The 26,817-nt window shown below is 37.1% G+C and overlaps 1 protein-coding gene across 1 annotated transcript; it reads right to left on the reverse strand.

Annotated features, from left to right (window-relative positions):
• Positions 1-197: 197 nt before the first annotated feature.
• cdc42se1 (CDC42 small effector 1) lies at positions 198-26,741 on the reverse strand. Its single transcript, XM_032580826.1, has 5 exons — positions 26,640-26,741; positions 13,710-14,091; positions 5,010-5,114; positions 3,512-3,583; positions 198-2,219 (listed from the first exon to the last, which is right to left on the reverse strand). Exons 2-4 carry the CDS (start codon positions 13,857-13,859, stop codon positions 3,515-3,517), a joined length of 324 nt encoding a protein of 107 aa, XP_032436717.1. The 5' UTR covers positions 13,860-14,091; positions 26,640-26,741; the 3' UTR covers positions 198-2,219; positions 3,512-3,514.
• Between the last annotated feature and the right edge of the window lie 76 nt (positions 26,742-26,817).

Genomic DNA, 26,817 nt, shown 5'->3' on the forward strand with positions numbered 1-26,817 from the left:
ACTTCACTCCTATGGGAATGATAAAAGTCTCGCAAGAATTTATAGTTTTGTCTTTTTTGCATGATTTAATTACATGTTTGGACCAGAAATTAAAAATCACCCAATGTTTAATTTATAATGTCAGCCTGGATTTTCACTCCTGTTAAATATGTGAAGGTTTAATACTTTGAAAATATAAGAACTTTAGTGACATGACATTCAGTAAACATATACATATTGTTTTATTCTTCTTCTCTGTGTCTTTATGGTGTTTTAATGAACTGTTGACACGTTTGGACCTTGATGTAGGTACAAAATATAAAAGTATAAAATATTTACATAAATGTTTTTCAATTATTAAAAAATACTTGTTTCAAAGGGACTGTACAGTTTTATTTGGCACTGCACAAGATTTTATTCTTACAAAGTGCTGTAATTAATCTATCTGATTAACCAAAATGCATAAAACCTGAACAAATTTAATATATTTCCTTTAAAAAAAAATCATCTGAAGTAAATATTGTAGCTCAAAGTGTCTCAAAATAGTTTCAGTTTCACAATATCTCAAAGTGTTTAAAACTTTGCTCAAGACAGGAAATACAGAAATTTTGACACATAAAAACTTAAAAGCCTAAAATCTAAAACAAAAATCTAAATAAGCAAAATAAGATAATAAGGATGGGGTGAGATACCAGAGAAACGAGCAATATAAATTCAACAAATATCACACATTAAATCCCCCAAAACAGCATAAAATTACAAATAACACAGATTTTCTTTTAAGTCAAGCACTCACAACAAAAAACAGTTAAACTCTACATCCGCTACCAGGTGCAGCATGAAATGTCTTAAAATACTAGAAATATCTTAAACAGTGATGGCCGAAAAACATTTTTCTCGTCCCAAGCCAACACTGGAATGGGTCGAACATTTCTTTTTTAGAGTAAAATAATATTAAAAGAGAACTTGCAGACATGTGGGTTGTTTATACTAAACTGGGAACACTATGACACACACATTCACATGTCTGCGCTTCTTTTCTACCTTTTTATAGGCCACTGCTGACATCATGCAGTCCCATGACCTCAAATGTGTTTCTCTAAAAACAGAGGCTTACCATAAATGTCCACAAATAAAATGACTGAAGTTCCCCACAATGTTCAGATATTAAAAACACACACACACACGTACATCCCCCCCCCAAACACACACACACACACACACTGCAGTCCAGTGTAGCAAAAAAAAAAGGGACTTTCCTGTCTCCTTAAAACAAGAGTCTGTCGTCACTGAGCACCCAGATGGTGATGACCAACCTGAAGGATTCTGGGAAATGAAGTCCAATGATGTCACCAGACGTTTAACATTGGAGAACAGTAGACAGAACACCAGGTGCTGAATAATACACTGCAAAAACACAAAATCTTACCAAGTGTTGTTGTTCTACTGATGTCTTAGTACATTTGAAATGCAGCAAACTAACTTATAATTAACTTTTCAGGATGATGTGGGAGCTTATTTTATGTCAATACTTTCTTAATATTGATGGAAAAGTACTAGATCCACCATCAACAGGCCCTGAGCTGTTACCTAGCAACGCCAGTCAGCTAAGCCCGTCACCTAGCAACCAAGTTCTAGTTCCACTGATTATTTCACTTCTAACATTACTTTTTCCCCCTAGGTAAAAATGAAATAATCTGCCAACGAAACCAATTTTAAAGAGTTAAAGAAAAGTTACTTGAAAGTTAGTGTTGTCTTATTTTAAGTGTACTAAGATATTTGAACTAGAAACTACTTTGGTCGTTTTTGTGTTTTTGCAGTGTAAGAGTTCAGCAGAATAAAATATCTTGAAAATTTAGAAACACCAGCAGTTAAATGTTGTTCTTATATTCCTGATTTGATTTGTTTGATCATACAATAACAGTAAAGTCTAATTTAATGCTGATGAGAGACCTGGTGTCAAATCTACCCCCCAAAAATAACATTTGTATAATTCATGTTTGGCTACAAACTTTCAGACCTGACCAGGGTAAAAGAAAGAAACAAAAAACATTATTATGATTATTACATTTGCTCAATGAATTTAAAATGTAGGTCAGAAGGGTTCCACTGTTGATCAGTGACACTTCAGCAGGGCAGCAGGATGGGATGAAGCCGTTAGCTGGATGATGGAGGACAGGCTCAGAGGTTCAGAGTGCGGAGGAGGTCAGTCAGCTGGTTTGAGTCAACTTAATACAATCCTGAAAAAAAAGAGACCCAGAGATTTAAAACTAAATCATTTAATGTGTAGTCAGCATAGAGTTAAGCAGTTATTTACTCCATTAAAGTCATAATCTAAGAGAAAGTTGATCCTGAATCTGTGTAAGAGCTGATAAATCAAAAGGAGGAATAAACACCTACATGAATTTAACATTTTTAAACAATGAAAATGTATATCATTTAATAAATATCAAGGCATTTTGAGGTTTGATATTTTCCACACACAAAACAGGGCAGTTCTTGTGTGTAAATCAAAATGAAAAACAAGAAGATGTTCCATTGGCTTCTTACGTGATTATTATCCAAACAGTCAGAGGAGGCTTTGCTATTGTGGTTTTCAAACACAAAAAATAAAGCAAAGTTGACATCAATAGCAATATTAAATTTTTTCCCCACATGACTTACATTTTATGCACAAAATAAACAACTTTCCAACCACATGTAGCATGTAGCAGTTCTGCAGCGCCAGCTAGCACTACAACGCTAATATTATCACTGCAAAACTGTTAGCTTGAACATAAGCAGGAATGATGAGTGAAATTAGGTTTTTGCTGTGTTATTTATTGTTCTATTTTTGTCATATTTTATAGCAACAAAATAACCAGTTCTGTAGCTGCTAGTAGCAGCTAGCTTTGATGCTAATATTAGCTTGTATGTAAACCGGAATGATAAATAATGACTCGGATTTTAGTTGTGTTGTTGTTTCACTTCTATCCTGCTCTGACCCAGTGCAACAACATACAGATTCTGTGTAGATGTTTTACCTAAATGACAATCGGAGCTTTACCTTTTACCTTTTTTTACTTCCTGTTGTGGCTAGCAGCGCTAACGCTAGCTTATGCTTAATAATAAGCTGTAATTTGGCTTCAGTTCTGCAAAAGAGTCACACATGACATACAAATTTTATCTGAATGTGTAAAATATTTTGAGTTTTCAGTGTTTTTATAGAAACTCTTTCCTGAGTCAAGCTGTTTTGTCCCACAGCTACAAAAAAGGTCACTGAAGCCTCCAGTTCCCAATACTTTGCTTATTATTTAATTTTGGGGATCTAAATAAGATCTAGTGGTTAAAAATGAGGAAAGTTTTGCCAAAAAGTCATAAGGCTGCGATCAGACTGAGCGTCATCCAAGGTCAGAATTACTGAACAAATAATGAATCATAAGGTTTTAGAGTCACAATGCTTTCAACAGTTTTGCAGGTTGTAACACAGACTGAGTTACCCAACATTAATCTTTTCTGTTTTTCCTGCTCAGAGTGAGAGTTGTGTCCTTACCGGCTATAACAGGCTGTTCCTGCAGTTCATGTTGGGGCCTTTAGACCTCATCTGCTCCTGAACAGACCCTGACTGTTAAAAAAGCAAACAAAGAGAAAAACATTCAGTCACACCCGACAGGAGACACACAGCACATTAAACAATCCTCACAGGAATGGCTAAAGATTAAAAAAATGAATAAATAAAACTAATTATTTTAGAAAACAAGTTAGATAATGCATCTTAGTATATAATAAAAATGTATAAATTGGTAAAATAAAATATATTAACTCCTTAAAAGCAAATTGCACACTTAATGGACCGAACAAACTTATTCAACTTGCATACTTTTTGTCAAAAGAAAATATACATATATTATTTAGAAGTTAATTTTAGACAAAAACAAATAAACAAACACATTTAATTTATTAAAAATAATTATTCATAATTAATATTTTACATATAACAAGAATGCAGCAAGTGGTTTCTGGATGGAAAGCCAACAATAGAACTCTTGTCTTTTCCAGCAGCCATTGTACAGCACTGACCAAAAGTGTTGGAGTTCCGCTTGGGTTGCTAGGTAACGGTGAATTGCACTGCAAAAACACTAAATCTTACCAAGCATTTTTGCTCTAGTTTCTAGTGCAAATAGTTTAGAAAACTTGAAATAAGACAAACTAACTTAAAAGTACCTTTTTAGCAAGATATAGAGGCTCGTTTTACGTAAACAATTCCTTATAAATCAATGAAAAAGTTACAGTTCAATTGGTAGATAATTTAATTTATAACAAGACATTTTTCTCATGTTAAAGTTAATTTATCTGCCAATAGAACTAGAACTTTTTCATCAATACTAAGGAATTATTTACTAAAAACAAGCCTCTATATCTTGCTGAAAAGTTTGTCTTATTTCAAATGTAATAAAATATTTGCACTAGGAACTAGAGCCAAATTTACTTGGTAGGATTTTGTGTTTTTGAAGTGCAAGTCAATTCTGATTTAACATTTAAGAGATTTTTGAAACGGCTCATTAATTTATGCCAAAAAACGGCTGGTAGGTTTTTTTTAAGGGCTTGGTCGTTTTTAGAAGCAGTGGAGACCAAAATGGAAGTATAAAAAAGTGAATTTTGCTAACAAAAACCCCCTTTAAGTAAGCTCCAGGTGGAAAAACTCAGTCATTAGTTTGATGTATTCTTGCATTCACACCAAACGACACTGGAGCAGGATTTCTAGGCTGATCCAGAACGACCTCACTGACTGCCAGAGTGGAGGCAGATTTCCACATCCCAGATGTAAGACAGAAAAGCCAAAATAGAAGCAGGAAGGATGCAGTGCCACAAGACACTTCCTGACCCCCATACACACAGAGAGCGCCTCTGTCCTCATGCTGGACTGAAGCCTGGCCATCTCTGTTTGCTGGGAAGCTGCACAGATTTACTTTTACTTTCTGTCCTGAGTTACAGTCAGGTAAACCGGAAAGGTCAGGCTTCAGGTGGAGATTAAGGCTGTGCCATCTTACCGGCTGCAGGCCGTCTCCCATCTCCCCGGAGCCGATGTGCGTTAGGTGGATGAAGTTTGTCGGCGCGCCGATCATGCTACGGTCGATCTTCCTCCTGTTCTTCTTCTACACAGAGACAGAGATTTTTCACTTTAGATAAATAGTCATTTTGTCCTGCACAGTGGATCTGAAGGAGAAAGGAAATTTCAGAAAGAAATTATGGTTGAATGTAATAGGCTTTTAACTGAAAACAACAGGTTAAAAGGAAACAGACAACGTGGACAGATGGTGCACCTGTTGCTCTGCACTGCAAAAACACAAAATCTAATCAAGTAGTTTTGGCCTAGTTTCTAGCGCAAACATCGTAGTATACTTGAAACAAGACTAAACTGACTTACAAGTAAATTATTCCTTAATATTCATTAATAAAAACGTACTAGTTCCCTGCGGGTTACCTAGCAACGCCAGCCATGCCTAGCCCGTTACCTAGCAACCAAATTGTAGTTCCACTGGCAGATTATTTCACTTGTAACAAGACATTTTCCCTTGTTATAAGTGAAATAATCTGCCAGTGGAACTACAATTTGGTTGCTCGGTGACGGGCTAGGCACGGCTGGCGTTGCTAGGTAACGGCACAGTGCCAGTTGATTGTCAGTGTAACTATTATTTTTATTTTTTATCAATATTAAGAAATTTTTGTCTTAAAACAAGCTCATATCTTGCTGAAAAGTGATTCATAAGTTATTTTATCTCAAGTGTACGAACATATTTCCACTAGAAACAAGACCAAACATACTTGGTAAGAGTTTACCTTTTTGCAGTGCATGTATCTTTACAGGTCTTAATGGACATAGCAGTTTTATTCTATGTGCCTTTTTGTCATTGCTCTATTTTATTTTGTGTGTCTTTTCTTTTTATATCTAATTTTTAATGCCTATGATATTTTTGTTTTCTCTGCATTTATTTATATTTTTAACCAGGTAAACCCCGTTGAGATCTAGATCTCATTTTCAAGAATGACCTCACTCTCCTCTAAGATTTTGTGTTTTTGCAGTGCAACATAAAATGTTTCATTATGGAAGTCAAACAAAACTAAACTAAAATTATTTTGTATTTTCAGATTTTAGAACAAATGAAAAAAAGAATATTGGTAGAAAAAAGAAATTTGGTAAAGATACTTTTAAGAGCCTGTTATATATTTTTATATAAAGAGTTTGCACAAGTATTTAGAGAAAAGCTCTTGTTTGTTGTTGCATTCATAATCAAAAAGATTTCCTTATTGGTTTTTAAGAGCCACACGTGGCTCTGGAGCAACAGCTGCACTGCAAAAACACAAAATCTTACCAGGTATTTTAGTCCAGTTTGTAGTGCAATTATCTTAATACACTTGAAATAAAAACAACAAAAGAACCAACTAACTTATAAAGAAGTTTTCAGCAATCCAGGAGATTGTTTTAAGTCAAGGATTTCTTAATATTGATATAAAATACATATTTCAAGTGTAGTGAGATACTTGTACTAGAAATTTGACCAAAATTACTTGGTAAGATTTTTTGCAGTGTGGCAGACCACTGCCCTAATGAGACGATTCTGGTGTTGAAATACTTTCAGATCTTTCTTATGCGTCTCTTTTGTTCCTCTGATGGTCTGTCTCTGATGTGTCTCCACATGTCCACATACTCTCAGTCTCAAATCACCACATTGAATCATGTAGGAACAACAAAACGTGACGCAACAGACGGAGAAAAAGGAAAAACCCAGAGGAACCGCGAGGCCTCCACGATAAAACAGGAACTCCACACACTTTACAGCAGCAACTACAACAGATTTTACTTCAGAAACTACATGCAACACCTGAAATTAGGTTTTAATTTAAGGTTCCTTCAGAGTTCAGCTCCTTTTGGTGCATTCAGGGACACTCGGAGCTCTGGGAATCAGCCAATGAAACCCCTCATTAAAACCTTGTTCGCCTCCCAAAGTCCAGTAAACCCCGCTGCGTGGAAACACATCCAAGCCGCAATCAAAACCATTTAGATGTAATTTAAGAGGCTTATGCTTGGGATTATCCAGGGCCTTTATGTAACACAGCAGAACTAAAAGTGATGGGTGAACACAAGCGAGACGACAAGCCCTGAAGATCACACAAAGCCTGTAGTGTAGGAGAGGAGCTGCAGTTTCTGGGATAATTTCAGACAATATATGTTTAAAAAATAATATGTAGATACACTCATCATAAACTGGTTTATCAGTGCTTAAGAAGAGATTCAACCCACAAATAAAACAATGTGAAGAAAATGCAAAAAACAGCTGAGAAAAAAGAAAAATGCATAAGAAAGATCAAGGCTGAAGGGGCTTGGATATAATGTTATAACTGCTGCTTTTAAAGTATTTTATCATTTACTTTAATCATGATATTAAGGGGCAGTATTATGTTTTTCCAGCCACATAGGACCATTTTGTAGCACAATCAAGTAACTATGTTACCCCTCAGTAGTTATAAAACTAATTTGACTTAAAAGAAATTTGACTTTGTAATTTAATGCAATGAAATTGGGCCTCTGTCTCTTTAAAAACTCCTGCTCCTTCTGAAACTCAACCTTCAGGAAGTCGTTCCTCTGTTAACCCTTTAACAAAGTTTTTACCAGCGTTACACTGAGAACAAGCTCGTTCAATGAGCTCAGCAGTCCCACCGGGTGTTTGCTAATTTGCTCTGGCTAGTCTGAAGGAGCAGAGTGGGGGAGGACAGCTCTGGGAGGCGGAAGCTTGTTGGCTGCGAGGAGGAGCTGCGACTCGAAGGCGGAGCTAGGTCCACCCCCGGGTTTTTGCACAGCTGAATGGTTGCCATGGGGACTAAAGGATTTCGCAGAAATGCATCAAAGAAGCGACGCTGCGTGTATGTTTTTGAAGAGGGAATAACATTATGACATGATGTAAAGCTCTTACATAATGCTGCCCCTTTAATTTCGCTAGTGGTTCCAAATGTTTGAAGAAAACGCAGCAACAGGGGAAATTTCTGTGAGATGGAGACTCGGACCACACACTGCAGCGGCTTCAACCAGCTGGGAGTGACTCACCGCTCGGCCTACACGAGTCCTCCTCCACAGCTACAGCTGCCGCCATGGCAACAGTAATTAAAAAAAAGCAACCGGGAAGCGCTGATGGACAAACTGGAAGGAATTTGAGTCTTAATTTCATCAGGACGTGTGAGTAGGGTTGAGGTGTTGCAACAACGAGGAGCTGCAACTTTTAGCTCAACAATTACACAAACTCTCCTGACTTTTGTGAAGCTCTCTGTTTTAGATTTACTTGTGGTCATTTAGCAAAACCTTGGGATTGCTCACACAGCTGCGACTTTGCCAGATTTTAATGGCAGCAGTACGCTTTAAGATTCAACAAACTGAGGCCTAATCCAATCCTGGAGCAGTTTATGTTACGCAACACAGAGTCTCCCGCAATTAAAGTGGAGCGGCAGGGAAAAACGTCTCTCCTGGCAACCTTTGTGTTGGGCTGATAAACAGCTGCTTCTTCTTCATCCCAAATATCATCATCATGTAATCTGAGTCACTAACATCAAAGGAACACGCTGGAATTTCAAAATAAAAGCAGGTCACAGACATATGGAGCTGATCCTATGTTATGTTTTAACTCCATCAGCTGTTCAACAAACAAACAGTGTTGACGCGGGCCACTTTACTGCCTATAACAGCTTACAGTGCATCACTATGATGCGCTCAGGTTCTCCATTACGAGTCAGTTACCAATTTTACAAACCACAGAAAGGTAAAAACAGTTAAAATCACTAAATATGGGGTGCAAATTGCAATAAACCCCACCAATAATATTACAAAGTGAAGCTAAATAATTTAGAAAGCAACGCAAAACAAAAAAGTACAGTGAAAATTAAAATAAATACAGAAAAAAACAAAAATATATTATTACAGACTCTAAAAATGAAAATATAAAAGGAAAAGACACAAAACTGAAACAAAAAAGACTCAAATGGACAAAAATGGTTGTTTAAGAATAAAAAAAATATATACACTGCAAAAACAAAAAATCCTACCAAGTAATTTGTGTCTACCTTCTAGTGCAAACATATTAGTACACTTGAAATAAGACAAAAAATAACTTACAAGTAACCTTTTACCAACATATAGGTTGCTAAAAAGCAATGTTTTTTTTAAGTAAATAATTCCTTAATATTGATTAAATAAAAAACTGGTTACGCTGACAGTCAACTGGCACTGTGCCGTAACCTAGCAACCCCAGCCAAGCTTAGCCCGTCACCTAGCAACCAGTTCTAGTTCCACTGGCAGATTATTTCACTTATAACAAGACATTTTCCCATGTTATAAATGAAATAATCTGTACCTCGTCATCAAGATTAAAGAATTATTCACTCTCTAAAAAGTCACTTGTAAGTTTGTTTTGTCCTTTTTCCAAGTGTAATAAGATATTTGCATTAAAAACTACAGAAAAAATAGTTGAAAATGTAATTAGAGGCAATTAAAAATGCTTGAAATGATAAACACAGACAATCATATTTTTTCTCATGTCTGATAATCCATTAATTTCTTTTACATAATTTTCTGGAACAGCTGCAGTTTTACCGTCCAGATCCTGAAAGAGAAACTGCTTTTTTTTTGAGTGAAGTCCCTGCTGTGTGTCTCAGTGCGTTTGTTAAAGGTGTATTGTTGTAGCGGTACAATGGAACAAACAGAAAACTCTAAAAATACAGGCGGAGGAAGGAGGGAGGAGGTCCCTGGAGAGAACCAGCGCAGAGCAGAACTTCCTCCCAGCACCGCCAGCGTACGCTGTGTCTGTACGCTCAACGTGAAGGTACATGTGGTGGGGTTTCACGCCCATAGTGCCAGGGGCCTACGCTAACTCTATTAGCTCTATCACATGTTAAACATTACAGTTCAGGCGAGACATTCACATACACACGCCATGGGGATAGCTGTTATAAAATCATGTTTAATTTTCCTTTGGGATTAATAAGGTATTTCTGAATTTGAATTGGGTTTGGAATGATTTAGGTTGTTTTCACACCTGATAGTCCAGTAGACTGGGTTCGATTGGGAGTCAAAGTTACAACATTTGTTACATTTTCATTTGGTGCGGTTCACTTTCACACCAGACTCTGTCAAACGAACCAAATACTTTTGAAAACGTGTTCCCCTCCTCGCCTGTGGTGGCGCTGCAACAAGAACCACCGACATGAAAACCGAAGAAGAAGACACTGAGCGCAACTTGCTTTTTCACAAAGTGGAAAATAATTTTGCAGTTGTAGGAATTTTCTTTTGTCTTTGGTAAAAGATTACGATCCATTTCTTCCACTAGCGCCAGACTAGCGTGTTTGTTTTGATTGTATTTACCCAGAAATCCCTGCGCTATAGTCCACTTCCTGTTTTTTGAGCGGTCTCCGGTCCGCTTTCCATTCACATTTGCATTGGAATCACAACAGAGTTCACTTTAATTGAACCAAGACCTTGATTTTTAGGCGGACCAGGGTTAGCTTTTTTGGTCCACATCAGAGTTTGATTACACATTCACACCTCTTCAAACGAACCGGACTTTCTTGGGTTCGATTACAGCGGACTAAACAGGGCTGGTGTGGATGCACCCTTAGCCAAAAAGTAATTTTACAAGATGAAACCTGCACAAAATACATCTTCAGTCGATTCTAAACTAAAATTGGGTAGACACATTTCATTTATTGTGGATTTCTGTGTCAGGCTGCACTTTGGTGCATTTGGTATCACTGTTGCAGCAAGAAGGTCCTGAGTTTGAATCTTCTGCAAAAAGTTTGTTCTCAATGTGAATGCATGAGTTCTCTCCTGGTATTCCAACTTCTTCCCACAGTCCCAGGTTAATAAGTTACTCTAACATGCACTTATACTGCAAAAACCCAAACTCTTCCTAGGTATTTCTTGTCTAGTTTGTAGATCAGATATTTTAGTACTTAGTATAATAAGGCAAAACTAACAAGAAATTTTTCAGCAAGATGTAGGCTTGTTTTAAGTCGATAATTCCTCAATATTGTTTTTTTTAAAAGTTCTGATTCCACTTGCAGATTCTTTCACTTATAACATTTGCAACATCACTATTTACTAATATGTAACTATAATTTACCCAACAAGTGAAAGAATCTGCCAAAGGAACTAGAATTTGGTTGCTAGGAGACGGGCTGAGCTTGACTGGGGTTGCTAGGTAACGGCGCAATCCCCGTTTATTGTGAAATAAGTGAAATAATCTGCCCGTGGAACTAGTACTTTTTATAAATACTGAAGAATTATCGACTTAAAACAAGCTCCTATATTTGAAGAAAAGTTAGGTATGTCTTTCAAGAGTACTAAGATATTTGAACTAGAAACTAGACCAAAAATACTTAAATTAATTTAGTTGTTCAATCAAACAATTATTAACCCAATTTTAATGTGACACTGATGCCAATAAAGCATGAAATTTGAATGAATGGAACCGTACATCCACGTTTTCTTCTTGTCACTCTTAGCAACACCTGAATCGTAATCAGGTTAATAAACATCAGAAGCTAAATGTTTTCCACCCGCAGTGACTGCAGAATAAACTGTTCTGTTAGTACGACTGTACGCTGTTTTGGCATGAAGTTTAAAACGGGGAACTGAGAATCTGGTTCTGTTTTTGTTTTCTCACTGATGAAGACATCATGAGGACACATCTGTTGGATATTTTGGAACAAATCCAGTCGCCGTGCTTTAGATTTGAACTTTGTTTAGGTGAATCAACAGTCAGTGCTCAGGTAAAGGTAACATAAAAGCTTTCTCCCTTCTCATTTAGTTCACAAATATTTATTCATACACAGACTGAAAATGCACATTTAAGACTTATCATAAACAAACCTTATATTATGTGGTTGGAGAAATTAGAATTATAAGCTAACTATTTACTAATGTGGCTATAATTTACCCAAATCATCTCTTTTCCTGAATGTTTTTTTTCTCTGGAACCTAACTCCAAATTATTTGTGGAAAATTCACCTATTGCAGTTTTTTAAATAAAATATTCTTAAAAATAACACACAATTTGCAAAGCTACTTGAGACAACATTGGTCGTTTCTTTTCCTGGGTGCTAACTGGTTGAACTACAACAGCAGAAATAACAACGTACATATTTAGCTTCTAGCGCTAACCAGTTTTCACCACGTGTGTTAATGGATATTAAGGTCTATTTTGTGTTTGAACAATTATAATAGGTAGTTATAAGCGTTTTTGGGGGAATCTCAAGTATTGTTATATTAGCTTGATTAGCAACGTTAGCACTACTGACAGCAATCGTCGTGAGTATTCCCAGTAGAGTGAACAAACTCTTACCCTTTCTTTTAAGAATGCCAGGATTTCCTAATCCAGAATAATCTGATAGTCAGAAATAGACTCCTCAAAACGATAATAAACAACAACTTTGTCTCAACAGATTCAGATTCCTGTAACTTCAGGCTGAAGGGACGCCGACATGACCCTGCTGACAGAAAGTTATTTACAATCTAGTTTCCTTTCAGAGAACTAAAAATAGTCTTTTTCAAAATTTCCACATCCAAGAGTTTCAGATCTGACCCAGTTATGCATAAAATCAGCTCATTACAGGCACCAGACAATTTCTCAGTGCATCTTTAGTGATAATTAGTAAAGTATCAATCTAATAAAAAATCCAACGTGTTATTGGTAATTTATTTTAGGTTAACCATCGAGTTGATCAAATATCTAGGGCTTTCACTGTATTTACATCATCAGACGTTCTTGAAAAAGTTTTTTCCTTTGCAGTTTCGCTATGAAAAACACTTTTTAAAGTTACACTGTAAAAAAAGAACAGCAGTAATTTGGTTTAATCAAAATGTGAATATTTATTTTTCAGTCATATTTTCCTTCATGCTATTTACACATTTACAAATATAGGAGTCCCAAACTAAATATTTAATTCACAAGCAAACATTTGGGAATTATATATTCACAAATATCTAATTTGTGAATATAAAAAAATTGATAAAGTATTTATTTTCTAAAACTAAATATTTTCTAACAAAATATTCAGTTACTAAGTGCATGTTTAAGTGGGAGCTAAATATTTAGTTTTTAAACTAAAGATTTAACTACAAATAAAATATTTATTTTGCTAACTAAATATTTAGTTCACAACTAAATATTTATTTGACACTAAGCAATTAATTTCTAAGATAAACATTTAATTTTAAACCAAACATTTAGCTGTGAATACTAGATATTCACAAATTAAGTATTTTTAAACTAATTATTTTCTAAATAAATATTTAGTTTTCAAACTAAATACTTCAAAATATTTATTTTTCAAAATAAATATTTATTTTGAAAAATAAGCTAAGACCTAAACATTTATTTGTGAACTAAATATTTAGCTTTCTAACTGAATATTTAATTTGAATCCTAAATATGTAGTTTGCAAAATTAAATATTTAGCTTTAGAACTAAAGCTAAATTTAGCTTTTAATAGCTAAATATTTAGCTATTAAAATTTTCAGTTTTAAACTAAATATTTAGCTTGCAAATTAAATATTTAATTTGGAACTCTGACATTTATATATGAGCACCCACATATTTATCCTCTATGACAGATTACCTAAACCAAATTTATTCTGTTAATTTTTTACAGTGTAACTTTAAAATGGGTTCCCATGTGGATCAGAACCAGAGGTGTTGGCTTCTCACCGGAGGAGGCTTGGCTACAACGCAGCAGCCCATCTTGTGCCAGAAGTCGCTCATGCCGACGGTCTGCCTGTCCAGCGGCTGGCCGTTGCTCTCTGCTGCCGCCCTGCAGGCCCGAGTAGGAACTGCAGTCTGTGGATAATCCTGGGGCATCCAGACAAAAAGCCACACAAATGTAGACAGTCAGAGGGTAAAACCCTGAAACCCCCCCACCGTAGATTAAATAATAAAAATAAAAATCTACAGGTGGACTCCAGGTGGTTCGGATTGGAAAAAAAGAAAATCAGGATATCCACAAATTTCCTCTGGTGAAAAATCCTCACAGGCAGAAAATTTTAATTCAAATTTACTCCTCAGAAGATTCAAGCGTTGGAATCCAAACGTCCTGCGAAGACAGAAAAAAAAATAAACCATTACAAACTTTTTCTTTTTCCAGATTCAGAACATTAAATAATTTTGTCTCATTATAAGTTGAATCCTCTGGTTGGGGAAGTTCATCTTTCACAACCAGACTGAAATTTGCTCCTTTCCTTTATCACATTATTCACCTTTCAGTGCCTCAGCGACCAGGAATTATTTTAATGCCCCTGCGGTTGTCCACCTCAAAGACTCAAACGGCCTCAAGTTTCTAAACTACCACCATCAATCTGCAATCTTTAAATTGCTCCACATTAGATTGCTTTATCTGCCTGTGAGCCAACGCGCTAACGGCTTGATTTAGCTTTCTAAAACAACTAGACCTTCATCTGACCTTCAGTTATTTTCTCTAAAAAAAACGCCTCAGATTGAAGCCACAATGCAGAGCAGAGCTGCAGATTCATGAAGCTACCAAATAAGGCTCGGTGAAACTCTAACTGCGTATGTGATTACATTTCTTAGATGCTTAAATGGCACTTATGGTCCAAAAATCACCACGTTTCCAGGAGAAATCCTCAAACATGAGCAAAGTCTTCTGAAAACGTTGAGGCCGTCCGTCATTGGGCTGCATGGGAACCAAACCCTGGGAGACGTCAACACGGCAGCAACATTAAGCGTGACTAAACATTAGGTGTGGTCCAAACACGGAGCAGCAGGAAGTAACACAAGCAGACATGCACACCAGGAGCTGCAGGGAGGCGCCGGCGACTCAGATCAGAAAACTGCTCAGGCTGAGGATCACTAATCTAACAAACATTCAGGAACTAACAGCCTGAAATCACCCCAAAATAACACATCATGTTTATTAAAATATTAAACTCTTTTCTTTTTTCTTTGAACAGATTCTGAAACTGTGGATGTTAAACTTTACAACATGGAAATAAAAAAAAGAAGTCGTTCCTTAACTACCAAGTGTTGAGTGCATTAATAACATTTACGGCTATTTGTAACTTAGAAGCACAACAATAGAAAAATAGACTTGAGGTGTTTTGGCAACCATTAAATATAAATATAATCCATTCATTTCTATGTACTTAGCTATTTAATTTGAATTATTTTAAATTTAATAAAAGTCATAATAGCTATTTTTAGGTGTGAGTGACAACTCACACCTAAAGATAGCACCTCTAAGGACCAGTTTATGCAGCTTATCTGCAACAAAAAAATTATATTAGGGTTTATTTGCTCTTTAAATAAAATAAGCAAGAATATTCTACTATAACCAACAGGAAAATTGTTTGCAGTACCCGCTGTTCAACCCAAAAGGGCTGAGCCAGTTTGAGGCTAAGCATTTAAAAAATAAACACATTTACAAAACATGTCTCAATTTGCACATTAGAATAAAGATAGTACCCTTAAAATCAACTTATACAACGTTTCTGCAACAAAAACGTTGACTTGGGGTATAGTTACTTTTTAAATGAAATAAAATATTGGACTGTAACCAATGGGAAAGCTTCGTTGCAGTACCCGCTGTTCAGCCCAAAGAGGGCAGCCGGTTTGAGGCTAAGCATTGCAAATTTTACAAAAAAATGGTTACAACTTGCGCAGTAAAATAAAGATACTAGCCATAAGGACCAATTTGTACAGCTTATCTGCAAGAAGTTGTTCTTTAAACAAAGTAAATTGCCACTTTTATTGCTTAGAAAATAAATAAATACAGTGAAATGTTAAAAAAAACATTTGCAGACCAAAGATCAGCTTTCAGGAGGCACAAAATGTACAACTACAGGCATCGAATGTAAAAATGATTCATGAACCTGAGCAGGAAACCTGTGCCTTCAGGGCAGAGTTTGTTTATGGGATCGAGTGTTTCATGCTGGTTGAAATTAGTGGGACATGTTGCTGGTGGCAGATTAATTAATTATCTTCACCTGATGTTGTGACTTTTATCTGTGGGTTAATTAAGGAGGATAAATCAGTTTTTCTCCTGCTTGTTTCTGTATTTCAACCAGATGAGCCTCGGCTGGATGGCGGGAGGCGTTCGCTGCGTCCCAATCAAAAGCTCTAACTGCGTCTAACTGAGTCGGCTCTGCTTGTTAGAAAAATATCTGGAGTCCCTCCAACACATTTCAGCAGATGATAAGGGAGGAATGTGGAGGCCAGAAACATGTAGCTTCATGCTTGACATCCACAAAGATCAGCAGAGAGGAATTCAGCCTGAGGGGTCCGCTTCGCCAAGGAGAGGACTTCCTGTGTGGGAATCAAACAGCTCATCAAACTGTGGACTGAAAAGTCTGAAGGTCTCCACCAAATCCTGGGGACTTTTTAAATTATTTTTCATTTTGACGACTCGGTTCCCTTCATCAGCTGCTTTCATCTGGACTCAGACAAACACTCAGATCCTGTGTTGTCTGAGCGAGCCATCACTCGAAAAACATTCCACACGTCTGAGCTTAATCTTACATAAATTACTCAAACCGTCATTTCGACACATCAGGACAGAAAACGCCTGTGTGTGACGGTTTTACCTCCGTTTGAAACGCTGCTGCTGTCCGTTTGTAAACACTTTCGCCCTCAGGGTAACAAACGTGTTCACCTCTGGATTACAACCAGAGTGTAAATTGAAACAGACGAAGTTTGGTGGACAGAAAGAATAAAAGCAGCATTTTGTTTTCTAAAATTTTACCTAAATTTACAAAACGTTCATTTCTAGTTTTTCTGCGACCTGCACTGCAAAAACACAAAGTTCAACCAAGTACTTTTTGTCTAGTTTCTAGTTAAAATATCTCGGTGTACTTGAAATAACACAAAACTAACTTATGAGTAACTTTTCTGCAACATGTAGTAGCTTGTTTTAAGTAAATAATTCCTTAATGTTGACAAAAACTCTCTAGTTCCAGTGCCAAGGGGAACTAAGCCGTTACCTAGCAACCCCAGCCAAGCCCAGACAGTCACCTAGCAACCAGTTTTATTTCGCTTTTAACATGGGAAAATGTCTTATTTTGCTTTAAAGTATTTTTTCATGACTATTAATAAATTATTTACTAAAAACAAGCTCCTAAATCTCACCGAAATGTTACTAATAAGGTAGTTTTGTCTCATTTTAAGTGCATTAAAATGCGATTTTGTATTTATCCAGTGAGACAGCAGCAAAATTCTGCTGCATGTTAAATATTAATATAAACAAAAGACGACAGTGACAGGACTGGAGAAAAAGGAAGCAAAGAGGCTCAATTGGGTGTCAGAATTTGAAGTGATGTAAGTGTTCAGGAATTTGTATTTCGGCGTCTGCAGTGGATAGACGGACAGACGAATGGCCGTTCATGAGTACAAGCAGCACAATGGTGCAAACTCAGTCTAAACTTCCTGTCCTGCTGTCTGTTTGTGCGCCGCTATAATAAATTTCGTCCCATTACATCACTGGGAGGAGGTAAAACTGCTCCTCCCCTCCCATTGTGTTGTTTGCAGGTGGCAGGATCCACAGTCTGTGCAGAAAACTGGATTCATTCTCATTTATTTATTTAGCTTTGCTACCGATCTACAGTTCTCCAGCCTTTCTGAAGGTCTTTGACTCCTAAACCAAATGATTTCAGCCGCGTCTTAATAAAAGTGACCATAAGAACAATTTTAAAATTGTTTTTTTAAGGTAACTGTGAATGTGTCGCAGTAATTATTGTCCCACAAGCACAAATAGTGTTGCTGAAGAACATTCCCATTTGAAATACTCTTCTTTGGGACACAAAGAAGCGTATTTTATATAATTAAACTGCATAAAGTACCTGGATTTAATCATAATCTTCTTATCACTTTAAATCCCAATAAGCTGCTGTTGGCCACGCCCCAAAACTCAGCGTTTACACCTGAAAATGGCTGCAAACAGATGCACAATTATACAACCGTACATCTTTGAAAAGCAGAAGTTGAGCCTCCTGCACAACCAACAAGAAGGCAGGAAGTTGCTTTCTGGATGGTAAGTCAACAACAAAACACTTGTCTTTTCCAGCAGCCATTGTACGGCGCATGCTGAACAAAAGTGCTGGAGCTTCGATTGGGTTGCTAGGTAACAGGCTGGACTGGGCTGGTATTGCTAGCTAACGGCGCAGAGCAGTTGAATGTGACTTAATCAGGAGATTTTTCAAACACCAAAAAACATTAAATTATTGCCAAAATAACAGCAAGGTGGTTTTTGAAAGCGCTCGGGTTGTTTTTAGAAGCGGTAGAAACACAAATGGTAATAAAAATAAAAATAAACCAAACTTATCCTCTCAAAAAGTCAGACATGAAACATTATGCTGCCTTCAGAAAGCCTGCTACTACTGATCAGGGAAAATTAAACAAATTCTGAAAAAGTCTGGCTGTTTGAAATATTTATTCAACAAATACAGATTCATGCTTAAAATACATGATTATTTACTTTTATTGTGTCTATATTCCAGTTTTTGTAACATATTTATCTGCCGGACAGTCCAAAAATATCCAAGCAACCAAAACAACAATAAAAACAAAAAGCCACGGTCGCCACTGGCCTGCTGATGTGAGAGCAGCTGAGCGACGATCAGCTGGAGGGGAGAATCAGCTGAAGCGCCACAAAACGACAACAACAGCCCGTCTGTTGGAGACGAGCGGCTGCAGGTCACACGATCACACTTCAAGCAGACGGGAGGGAGGCGGAGAAACGTTTATTTACACACGACGGCCGAGATGTCTGACCTCTGAGTTTCACAACGACCCCGGCGAACTTGATGACTAGCGTCAGAAAAGCCTGCAGACAGGAAACCTGACAACTGAAACCTGGCCGTCTTCCTCTTCTCTGTGGGAATTAGGCACATCTGCACTGAAAAACTCTAATGAATAAGTTAAAGTCTAAGAAATCAATGTTAATGCTAAAACCCAAAGCAAATACATTTCCTGTTTAATAGCAACTTTCTTGAGTTTCATTATGAATTTTAACAAATCTTTAATGTCAAATTATGAACATGACAGTGAACAAATCTGAGGAATTGCTGCCAAAATAAATGCCAGTTGATGTTTTGTAAGCTGTGAAAATGCCTTTTGTGTAAAACATGAAATATTTAAATAACACAGGCACTGTGTTATTTAAATATACAGCTGTTATTCTGCTCCACTTCCTCCTTTATAGACCTGGTCACACTTCCTGCTTCAGTTTATCTGAGATCATAAGCAGGCGGTGATAAGACAAAAACAAACCAACAACAAGGCCATCAGCTGAATAAAAAAGAAATGGGTTCAGATTAAAGAAGAAGAAGAAAAAAGGTCTTGGGTTTTACAAAATCTCCATATCGTTGCTTTTTAAGAAACTATAAATCCTCTCAGGAGTTCAAGAAGACTTACTATTTTAGTTTTATAATGTACAAACTAAATAAACTTAAAGAATTAACCAGAAAAAATTCAGTCTTTTCATTAACTCCTGTTGTTGTTTTTTGTTCTTTATTACATCTTTTTTTCGACATTTCTGGCATCCCGTACAGAGAAGCTGGTTGCCAGGGGAAGATTTTTATTGAGATAAGACAATATCTCAAGATAAAGTATTAATTATGATATGAATTTTATTAATTCATGTCAACCTGAAGGGTTTTCACTGATTCAGGACCTTCACCTGGAAAATATTATAGATTTTGTGGTAGTTATTTAGACTTTTACTCAAGTACAAGTTCTAAAAAACAACAAATAAATGTCATAGAAAGCAACTCTGCACCTTGACTATAGTTATTATTATTTACATTTACATATTTCCCATTACTTTATATTTAGGAGGACAACCATTTTTGATGTTACGCCTTTTTGTTTTACATTTTTGAGTAAAAACTATGAAATCCTGGTGCTTTTACTCAAAGCTCTGGCAGCATTAGACTCTTTTACTGGCACCACTTGAAAGGCAACGACTCGTTCTCTGTCATTTTCATACTTTTACATTAGTTTTTAACATTTTTTTCTAAGTAGAGACACTATTTAGGGAATGTATTTTAATTCATTGAGGGTTTTTTTGAATCCTCAACATTCAGTTTTACCCCATCATCACATTAAACATGAGGCTGAACAGTAAATGACTCCCTGATCAGTCATCTAAAAGCAGCAAACGTTTCCGTGTTGGCCTCACTTCCAGGCAGAAATGACGTCTTATTCTCAGATTTTCATTGATTCTGACCTAACGAAACCTAAAGTCTCCCCTTAAAAATGCATCATTTGTTTTTATGTGTTAATATGTGCCGCAAAACCTGGAAGGACAGACTGCATCACCAAAACCACTTCTCTTCTGTGATTAGTCAGCGCCCTAATCTGATGAAATCAGAGGGACCTAATGGACTACAAAGTTCAAACACACAAGGCGAAGTAATGGATTACTCATCAGGGTTTCTGTAGTTTTCCAGGACGTGGCCACGAGAATCATTAAGAAATGCTTTCAAAAGTTATTCCTGTTTGCTGTGAGCCAAGATGAGGCAGTTAATGTACAACACAGTGGAAGAGAAATCCAATAAAGGCGACATGTTGTGCTAAATTCACATTTATCGAGTCTTTTACTTCCATTTGGGTTTCAGCTGCTTCCCAAAACAACCCAAACCCACCCGGGCATTTAACGCTTTTGGCGTCTGGAAAACTACCCGTTTCTAAAATCTACAGGACGTAGAATCACAAACCAGGAGGCACTGCGCCCGTTACCTAGCAACCCCAAGCGAAGCCCAGCTCGTTGCCTAGCAACCACAGAAGGCTCCAGAACAGCTCATTCTGAAAGGAACTCAAACTAGTCAACTGACCAGATTGAAATCTAATTATTTACGGATGATTTTGAACAAAAACATTTAATGAGCATGTTTTGTACCAGTCCTAACCTGTTGAGGGAAGTCTAACGGGTCACTTTAACCTCCTGAGGAGCAGCTGGGTTAGCTAAACTACTCCAACACTTCAAATGTTTCTTAGTTAATCTTTAGTTTGTTCTTGTGTTTTCATCCGTCACTCCCACAAAGCTTTCACTGAAACAAAACCACACAGAGCCTAAAGCTTCTTTCACTTTTGGTTACGGAGTCCTGGTACTTTTCCTCACCGTATTACTTTCTCCTACTACTCTCCATTATCTGCAGCTTTGCTTTGGTCAATTTTACATTCTTTTTTCATATAGTCTTTTTTACATAATTCTCCAGAAATGTTGGTATCTGACAGAAGAAAATGTAATTATCCTTTTTCCTTACAAAACTTGATTTTTTTATTTAATATCTAAATAGAAATAAAACTGTTTAAAAAATTGTGTGATTTTCCCCCCTTCGTTGTTCCGAATGGGTTTAATTTAACTGGACTGAGAGCAAAAACGGCTCTTTGACTTATAAAGGTTCCTGGTAAATTTACAGCGGTATGGAAAGAAAGTTTTTCTTCTTGGAAGCATCATGTAAGCAATCACAGGGTGAAAAATTTGGCTCTGTGTTTCTGTTTATTGCTAAACGAAACCATTTTTTCCAAGCTGTAAAACAATTAAGAGTGAATAATGATAATGCTGGAACATATTTGGGACTTTGTCAAAGCGAAAGCCTTTATTAATGTTCCTATTAAAACTATTTACTTATTGTTCCAGTTAATACTGAACAGCGACGTGTTGTGCTGCATTTATGAAACTATTAGTCGTTATAAGTGTTTACAAAAGTGATTTTTAATGAGTCAAAGTCTTGAACTCCTTATCAGGCTGCCAGTGAACTCCTTGGACTTTCTGTTCACGGAGGTGAGCGAGAGCTGTAAAATAAAACCTTCTCATGTTAGCGCAGAGTAAATACCAGCCAACAGGACGTCTCTCTCTGCTTTCCCTTTTTAAAAAACGCAGTTTTACGACAGGAAAGCGTTGACCCCTGAATATGAAGACGGAGCGTTTAAGGTGGCAGAAAGTGGAGCGGCTACAGCTGGAGACGAGCTTCACAATGACGCCTTTTCATCCAGACGTTTAAAGGCAGAAAACTTTCCGACCGGTTAACGGTCGACCCTCCTGTTCTGACACAACGAGCAGCTTTCACTTCTCTCCCTCGGGAAGCAGAAAGTTAACACACCTTAAAGTGACGCCAGCCTTCAGGTTCACACTGAACAATGACGCTTTCAGCCGATTCAAAACGCTCAATCGATTGTTCCAACGATCAGGCCGGTAAGAAATGGGAACCTTTTGCACATTTTTCATTTAACCACTTAAATCTTCTTTCATACAGTATTAGAAAAAAGATTAAAAGATGAAAATAAACAAACAATTAATTTTTAAAATAAGAAAACATGGCAACACTTTATTTGACGGGTTGTGAATGAGACTGACATGAAATCATAAAAATTACACAACGCCTGTCATAAACATGAAGGAGTCTTTGTGAATATTTATGACTGTTGTCATAAAGTGTCATTCAGTAAATCATGACACTGTTAATACAAAGTTGACATTATTCAAAATGTCTTTGTTATGACAACTTGACATTTGTTGTCAATAACCGATTAATCGCGATTGATACGATTAATTGTTTTAGCTCTAGTCTGAAATAAAACATAAGAACAAATTAGATGTAAGTTTTTATTGTAGATATAAAACAGTCCTATAGATCTATGCAGATTTTCACTAAATTTCCCAATTTAAATCATTTAAATCATTGATCATTGATCCAAATACGACAACAGAGCAATAATCCGCTACTAAACATCAAGACTCCACTTTTAAATGTTTCATAGTTTCTTACAAATCAGGGATTAAATTTCCTGTAAAACACAAAAAAGCATTAAAGAGTCTCTGAACCAAAACACTCTGGGTTCTGGTTCTGGTTCTGGGTTTTGGTTCTGGGTTGGTGAGAGGTTCAGTAAAACCTCCTGCAGTGATTTAACTGGATGCAGGTTGTTGCAGGGATGATCTCAGCGAAGCGTTTGACTTCATGACACACATCCGCTGCTGGTTCTGAGACATTTGTCAGAACCTGAAATCCAGCCAAGCTGACGTTTAATGTCAGTGAACCGGGCCGACTGTGGGAACCAGATAACAAAAGAAAACCTAGAAATAAACATTCGAGACAGAACCTTACCAGGAATGTCTTAGTAATCACATAATTACTCCGGGGTTTTATGCAAAACCCACTTTTTGGTCCTTAAAGTCGGGAATCAGGCAACTATTTGGGAGACACTTCAGTGAAGACGTCAGTCCTCAAGTCTCCATGTTTTAGATGCAGCGTTGACGCAACACATGTTGCCCAATGACGTTTATCCTGACTGCACTTCATTTGCACCATAACATTTGTGAGATCGGCAAAAGTTTTCCACTTTGTACAGAGGAGATTTCTTGGCCTACACCATCAGTTTCAGCCTTGAAGAGGATCAATTATGAAAAATTCACATTTTGCAGAATTTTATTCTTCAATTTGAAACTCAACTGCTTCTAGAAACAACCCAAGCTCTTGAAAAACAATCACTAAGATATTTACTGGCAATAAGTTACAGTTATTTGGTGTCTGGAAAATGAGCCGTTTCAAAAACCACCTGAATGTTAAGTCACATTTGATGGGTGCTGTGCCGTTACCTAGCAACCCAGCCGAGGCCAGCCCCGTTACCTAGTAACCAAAGCAGAACAGCATATTTGCTCAGCTTCTGTTGATGTATGCGCTGTACAATGGCTGCTGGAAGAGTCAACTTTTGTTGTTGACTTCTGGAAACCATTTGCTGCATTTTTGTTGGTTGTGCAGAAGGCTCTACTTCTGCTTTTCAGAGACATATAAATGAGAATCTGTTTGCAGCCATTTTCATGTGCGACTGTAAACACTGAGTTGGGGGCGTGGCTAGCAGCAGCTAATGTGGATTTAAAGTGACAGGACGCCAAAACAGCTCATTCAGAAACGCGTTCAGAGCTTAGCAGAATGAAATCTCATCATCTAAGAACGATTTTTGCAGAAAATGTAAAGAACCTGTTTTGTTCAAGGGGTGTACAAACCTTTTGCCATGTTGGCCAAAATCGTCAGCTTAGAAATAATTTCGGAACAAAAAAATATAATTTTTAAAAATGTAAAATCACCAAAATGTTGTTGTGATTTCTTTTAATCTAGGAACTATTTTAATTAAGCAAATAAAGTAAACCAATTTTTTGTAGGAACTGGATCAGAGAGAAAAAACTGCAAATAGGATTTGATGGTGAAAGAAATCCAGTTTGCTTTTCATTTTTGGGCTCAATCGAAATAAACTAAAAATATATTTTGAGCGATAAAAAACAGCTCTAGGTCAGTTTTTATTTGAAAACACTTCCTGCATTTATCTGAGCTTTAATACAGCATTAGAAAGCAGGTTTAGGTCCACCAAATGTAAACTTTAGAGTAGATTTTAATGAGTAGATGTGGTCCTAGTTACTATGACAACAAAAGGAAACCAGAAAGCTTGGAAAATATGATCACTTTATGTGACATGTAACATTTCTCTACGTAAATTTTAGTTTAAAAGTCACAGTTTTTTCCAAATTTATTCAATTTATTCTTGAGGGGGGCCGCACAAAATCATCTGAGAGACCACAAATGGCCCCCGAACTTCACTTTGAACACCTTCACCCTGAAGAAAATGTAATTTTTATGTCATTATGCAAACAACTGACCTCTTCAGCTGTTTGCATAAATCCCCACTGATCGCTGAACTTTTCCAGGTCGAAATAACTAAAAACATTTCTACTTAGAAAGAGGCGTCTCTTTATCTGGAGAAAATCAGATCTCGTTATCTTGAAAACAGATTTTCAGGCCGTTCTCTGCTTCCACTTTGAAACTAAAATCCAGCATTAACAAGACAGGAACGAATTTATGAAACTAATTCAGAACAATTTTGAAACAAAGTCTAAAAATACGATCAGCAAAAAGTCCATAAACAGCAGGAACAATGCAGAAATCAGTTTCCTTGAAACCAAACTGTATTTAACTTTAATCTTCAGTCATTTCCCTTAAAAGAAAAATATCTTCTCACCAGTCAGAAACCAGTCCCCCCACTGCAGCAAACAGGACTAACTGGGTTATCTGTGAGGAGGTCAAACCCATAACTGGGTCACAGCTACAGCTCAATGTAGCGTTTAGCTTAAAATGCTGTATTTGCATTTGGCACAACAACAACAAAAACAAAAAAAAACTGACCAAAAGCTCAAAGCTGCAGCAGAATTGATGAGAAATTTCTGCTGGCTCAGAGGTTTTCTTCTTTTAATTTTCCAGAAATGTTTGCCTGGAGAAACGTGAATCCCAGTGGAAAGTCAGGGCTTTCCAAAAATGACTAAACATGTTGCTAACGTAACCGCTGTAACGCTGTGAATACATCCCGCAGACACTGGGAACACTGGGAACAGAGCGCCGCAGTGTTTCCCTCCTTCCCGCTCACCGCACGCCTCTAAACTCTGCAGATCTGTAATTTGGCTCCAGATCTATAGCTCTACACCCAGAAACTAGAAGCTATCCGTCACAGCCCAACAGTTATTTTTGGCTCATCCTGAGCAGAGGGGTCATCTGCGACCTCCGACCTCTGACTTTTACCTCCACCTTCTCGCTCTAATCGTCTGATTGTTTCCGCTCTTTTTGTTTTTTGTCCTAGAAAAGAAAAGTTGTTTTGGCAGGAGAGTTTTTAGCTGCAGATTCATTTAAATATTTAGATTTTACAGAACTAAGCGATCAGGTTCCTCATTAGCTGATTTGTTATGGTTCTTTACTCCAACTACACTGCAAAAAACACAAAATATTACCAAGTTTTTTGGTCTAGATTAGTTGAAATATCTTAGTACTTTTGGAATAAGACAAAACTAACTTTCAAGTAACTTTTAAGCAAGAAATAGAAACTTGTTTTCATGTCTGGGAAAAATTTGGGTTTAAACGAGTTAAGGACTTATTAACTCAGAACAAACTCCTATGTCTTGCTTAAAAGTTAATTCTACGGTAGTTTTGCCTTATTTCAAGTGAACTAAGATATTTCCACTTGAAACAAGACTAAAATTAGTTGGTAACATGTTGTGTTTTTGCAGTGCACAGAGGAGAAATGAATAAAATGGATTATGTGCGATAATTTCACCTCGTCCAGACAGGAAATCCAGCCCAGAGAGCGGAGGGTAATGAAGCCCAGGGGAGTTTTCCTCCCATGAGTTCTGCTGTATCCTGTGACCCGTTAGATTCTCTGACCCGATTAGAAACTCCACTCTGCTCTCTTGTACCTTCAGCACAACCTGAACCCTCATTTCAGGAGGTAAACGAGCTTTCAGCCTGGTGATCTAAACTGAACCAGAAAAGCGCCTGAAAAGCAGTAATTACTAACATGCTTCCTGCCCAAAGCCAATGGGAGCAAAGAGGCATCTGAAAATATTTAAAAACCTCTAATCGAGTCTCAATCCACATGCCAGGGTCATTTAAACTGCCTGGAGCGACTCGTGTGTACAGTAGATTAATAATTCACAGATCAATCTGTCCTTCTGGGAGGTGGTTGACCTGCGAACTTCAGCTAACATCTGGAGATTTTATGCATTTTAATCAGTTTACATGTTTCTCCAGTGAATTACAATGAAATAATAGTTCGTGTTGCTTGTTTTTAATGAAAAAGAGGCAGCGGACTCACCGGAGAGGAGCAGGCAGGGAGGCAATGAGCGGCTGAAGGAGTGAGATCATGAACCAGCTGCAGCTTTCTGACAGACTCTCTGCCTTTTTCTCTCTCTGTGTGTGTGAGGTGTGGCTCCAACCAGGAAATCCGCCCTTTTTTCACCAAAGACCTTCATTTTGCTCTTTTCTCCTCCCTT

This window comes from Xiphophorus hellerii, chromosome 13 (genome assembly GCF_003331165.1).
Source record: "Xiphophorus hellerii strain 12219 chromosome 13, Xiphophorus_hellerii-4.1, whole genome shotgun sequence".
NCBI classification, from domain to species: domain Eukaryota; kingdom Metazoa; phylum Chordata; class Actinopteri; order Cyprinodontiformes; family Poeciliidae; genus Xiphophorus; species Xiphophorus hellerii.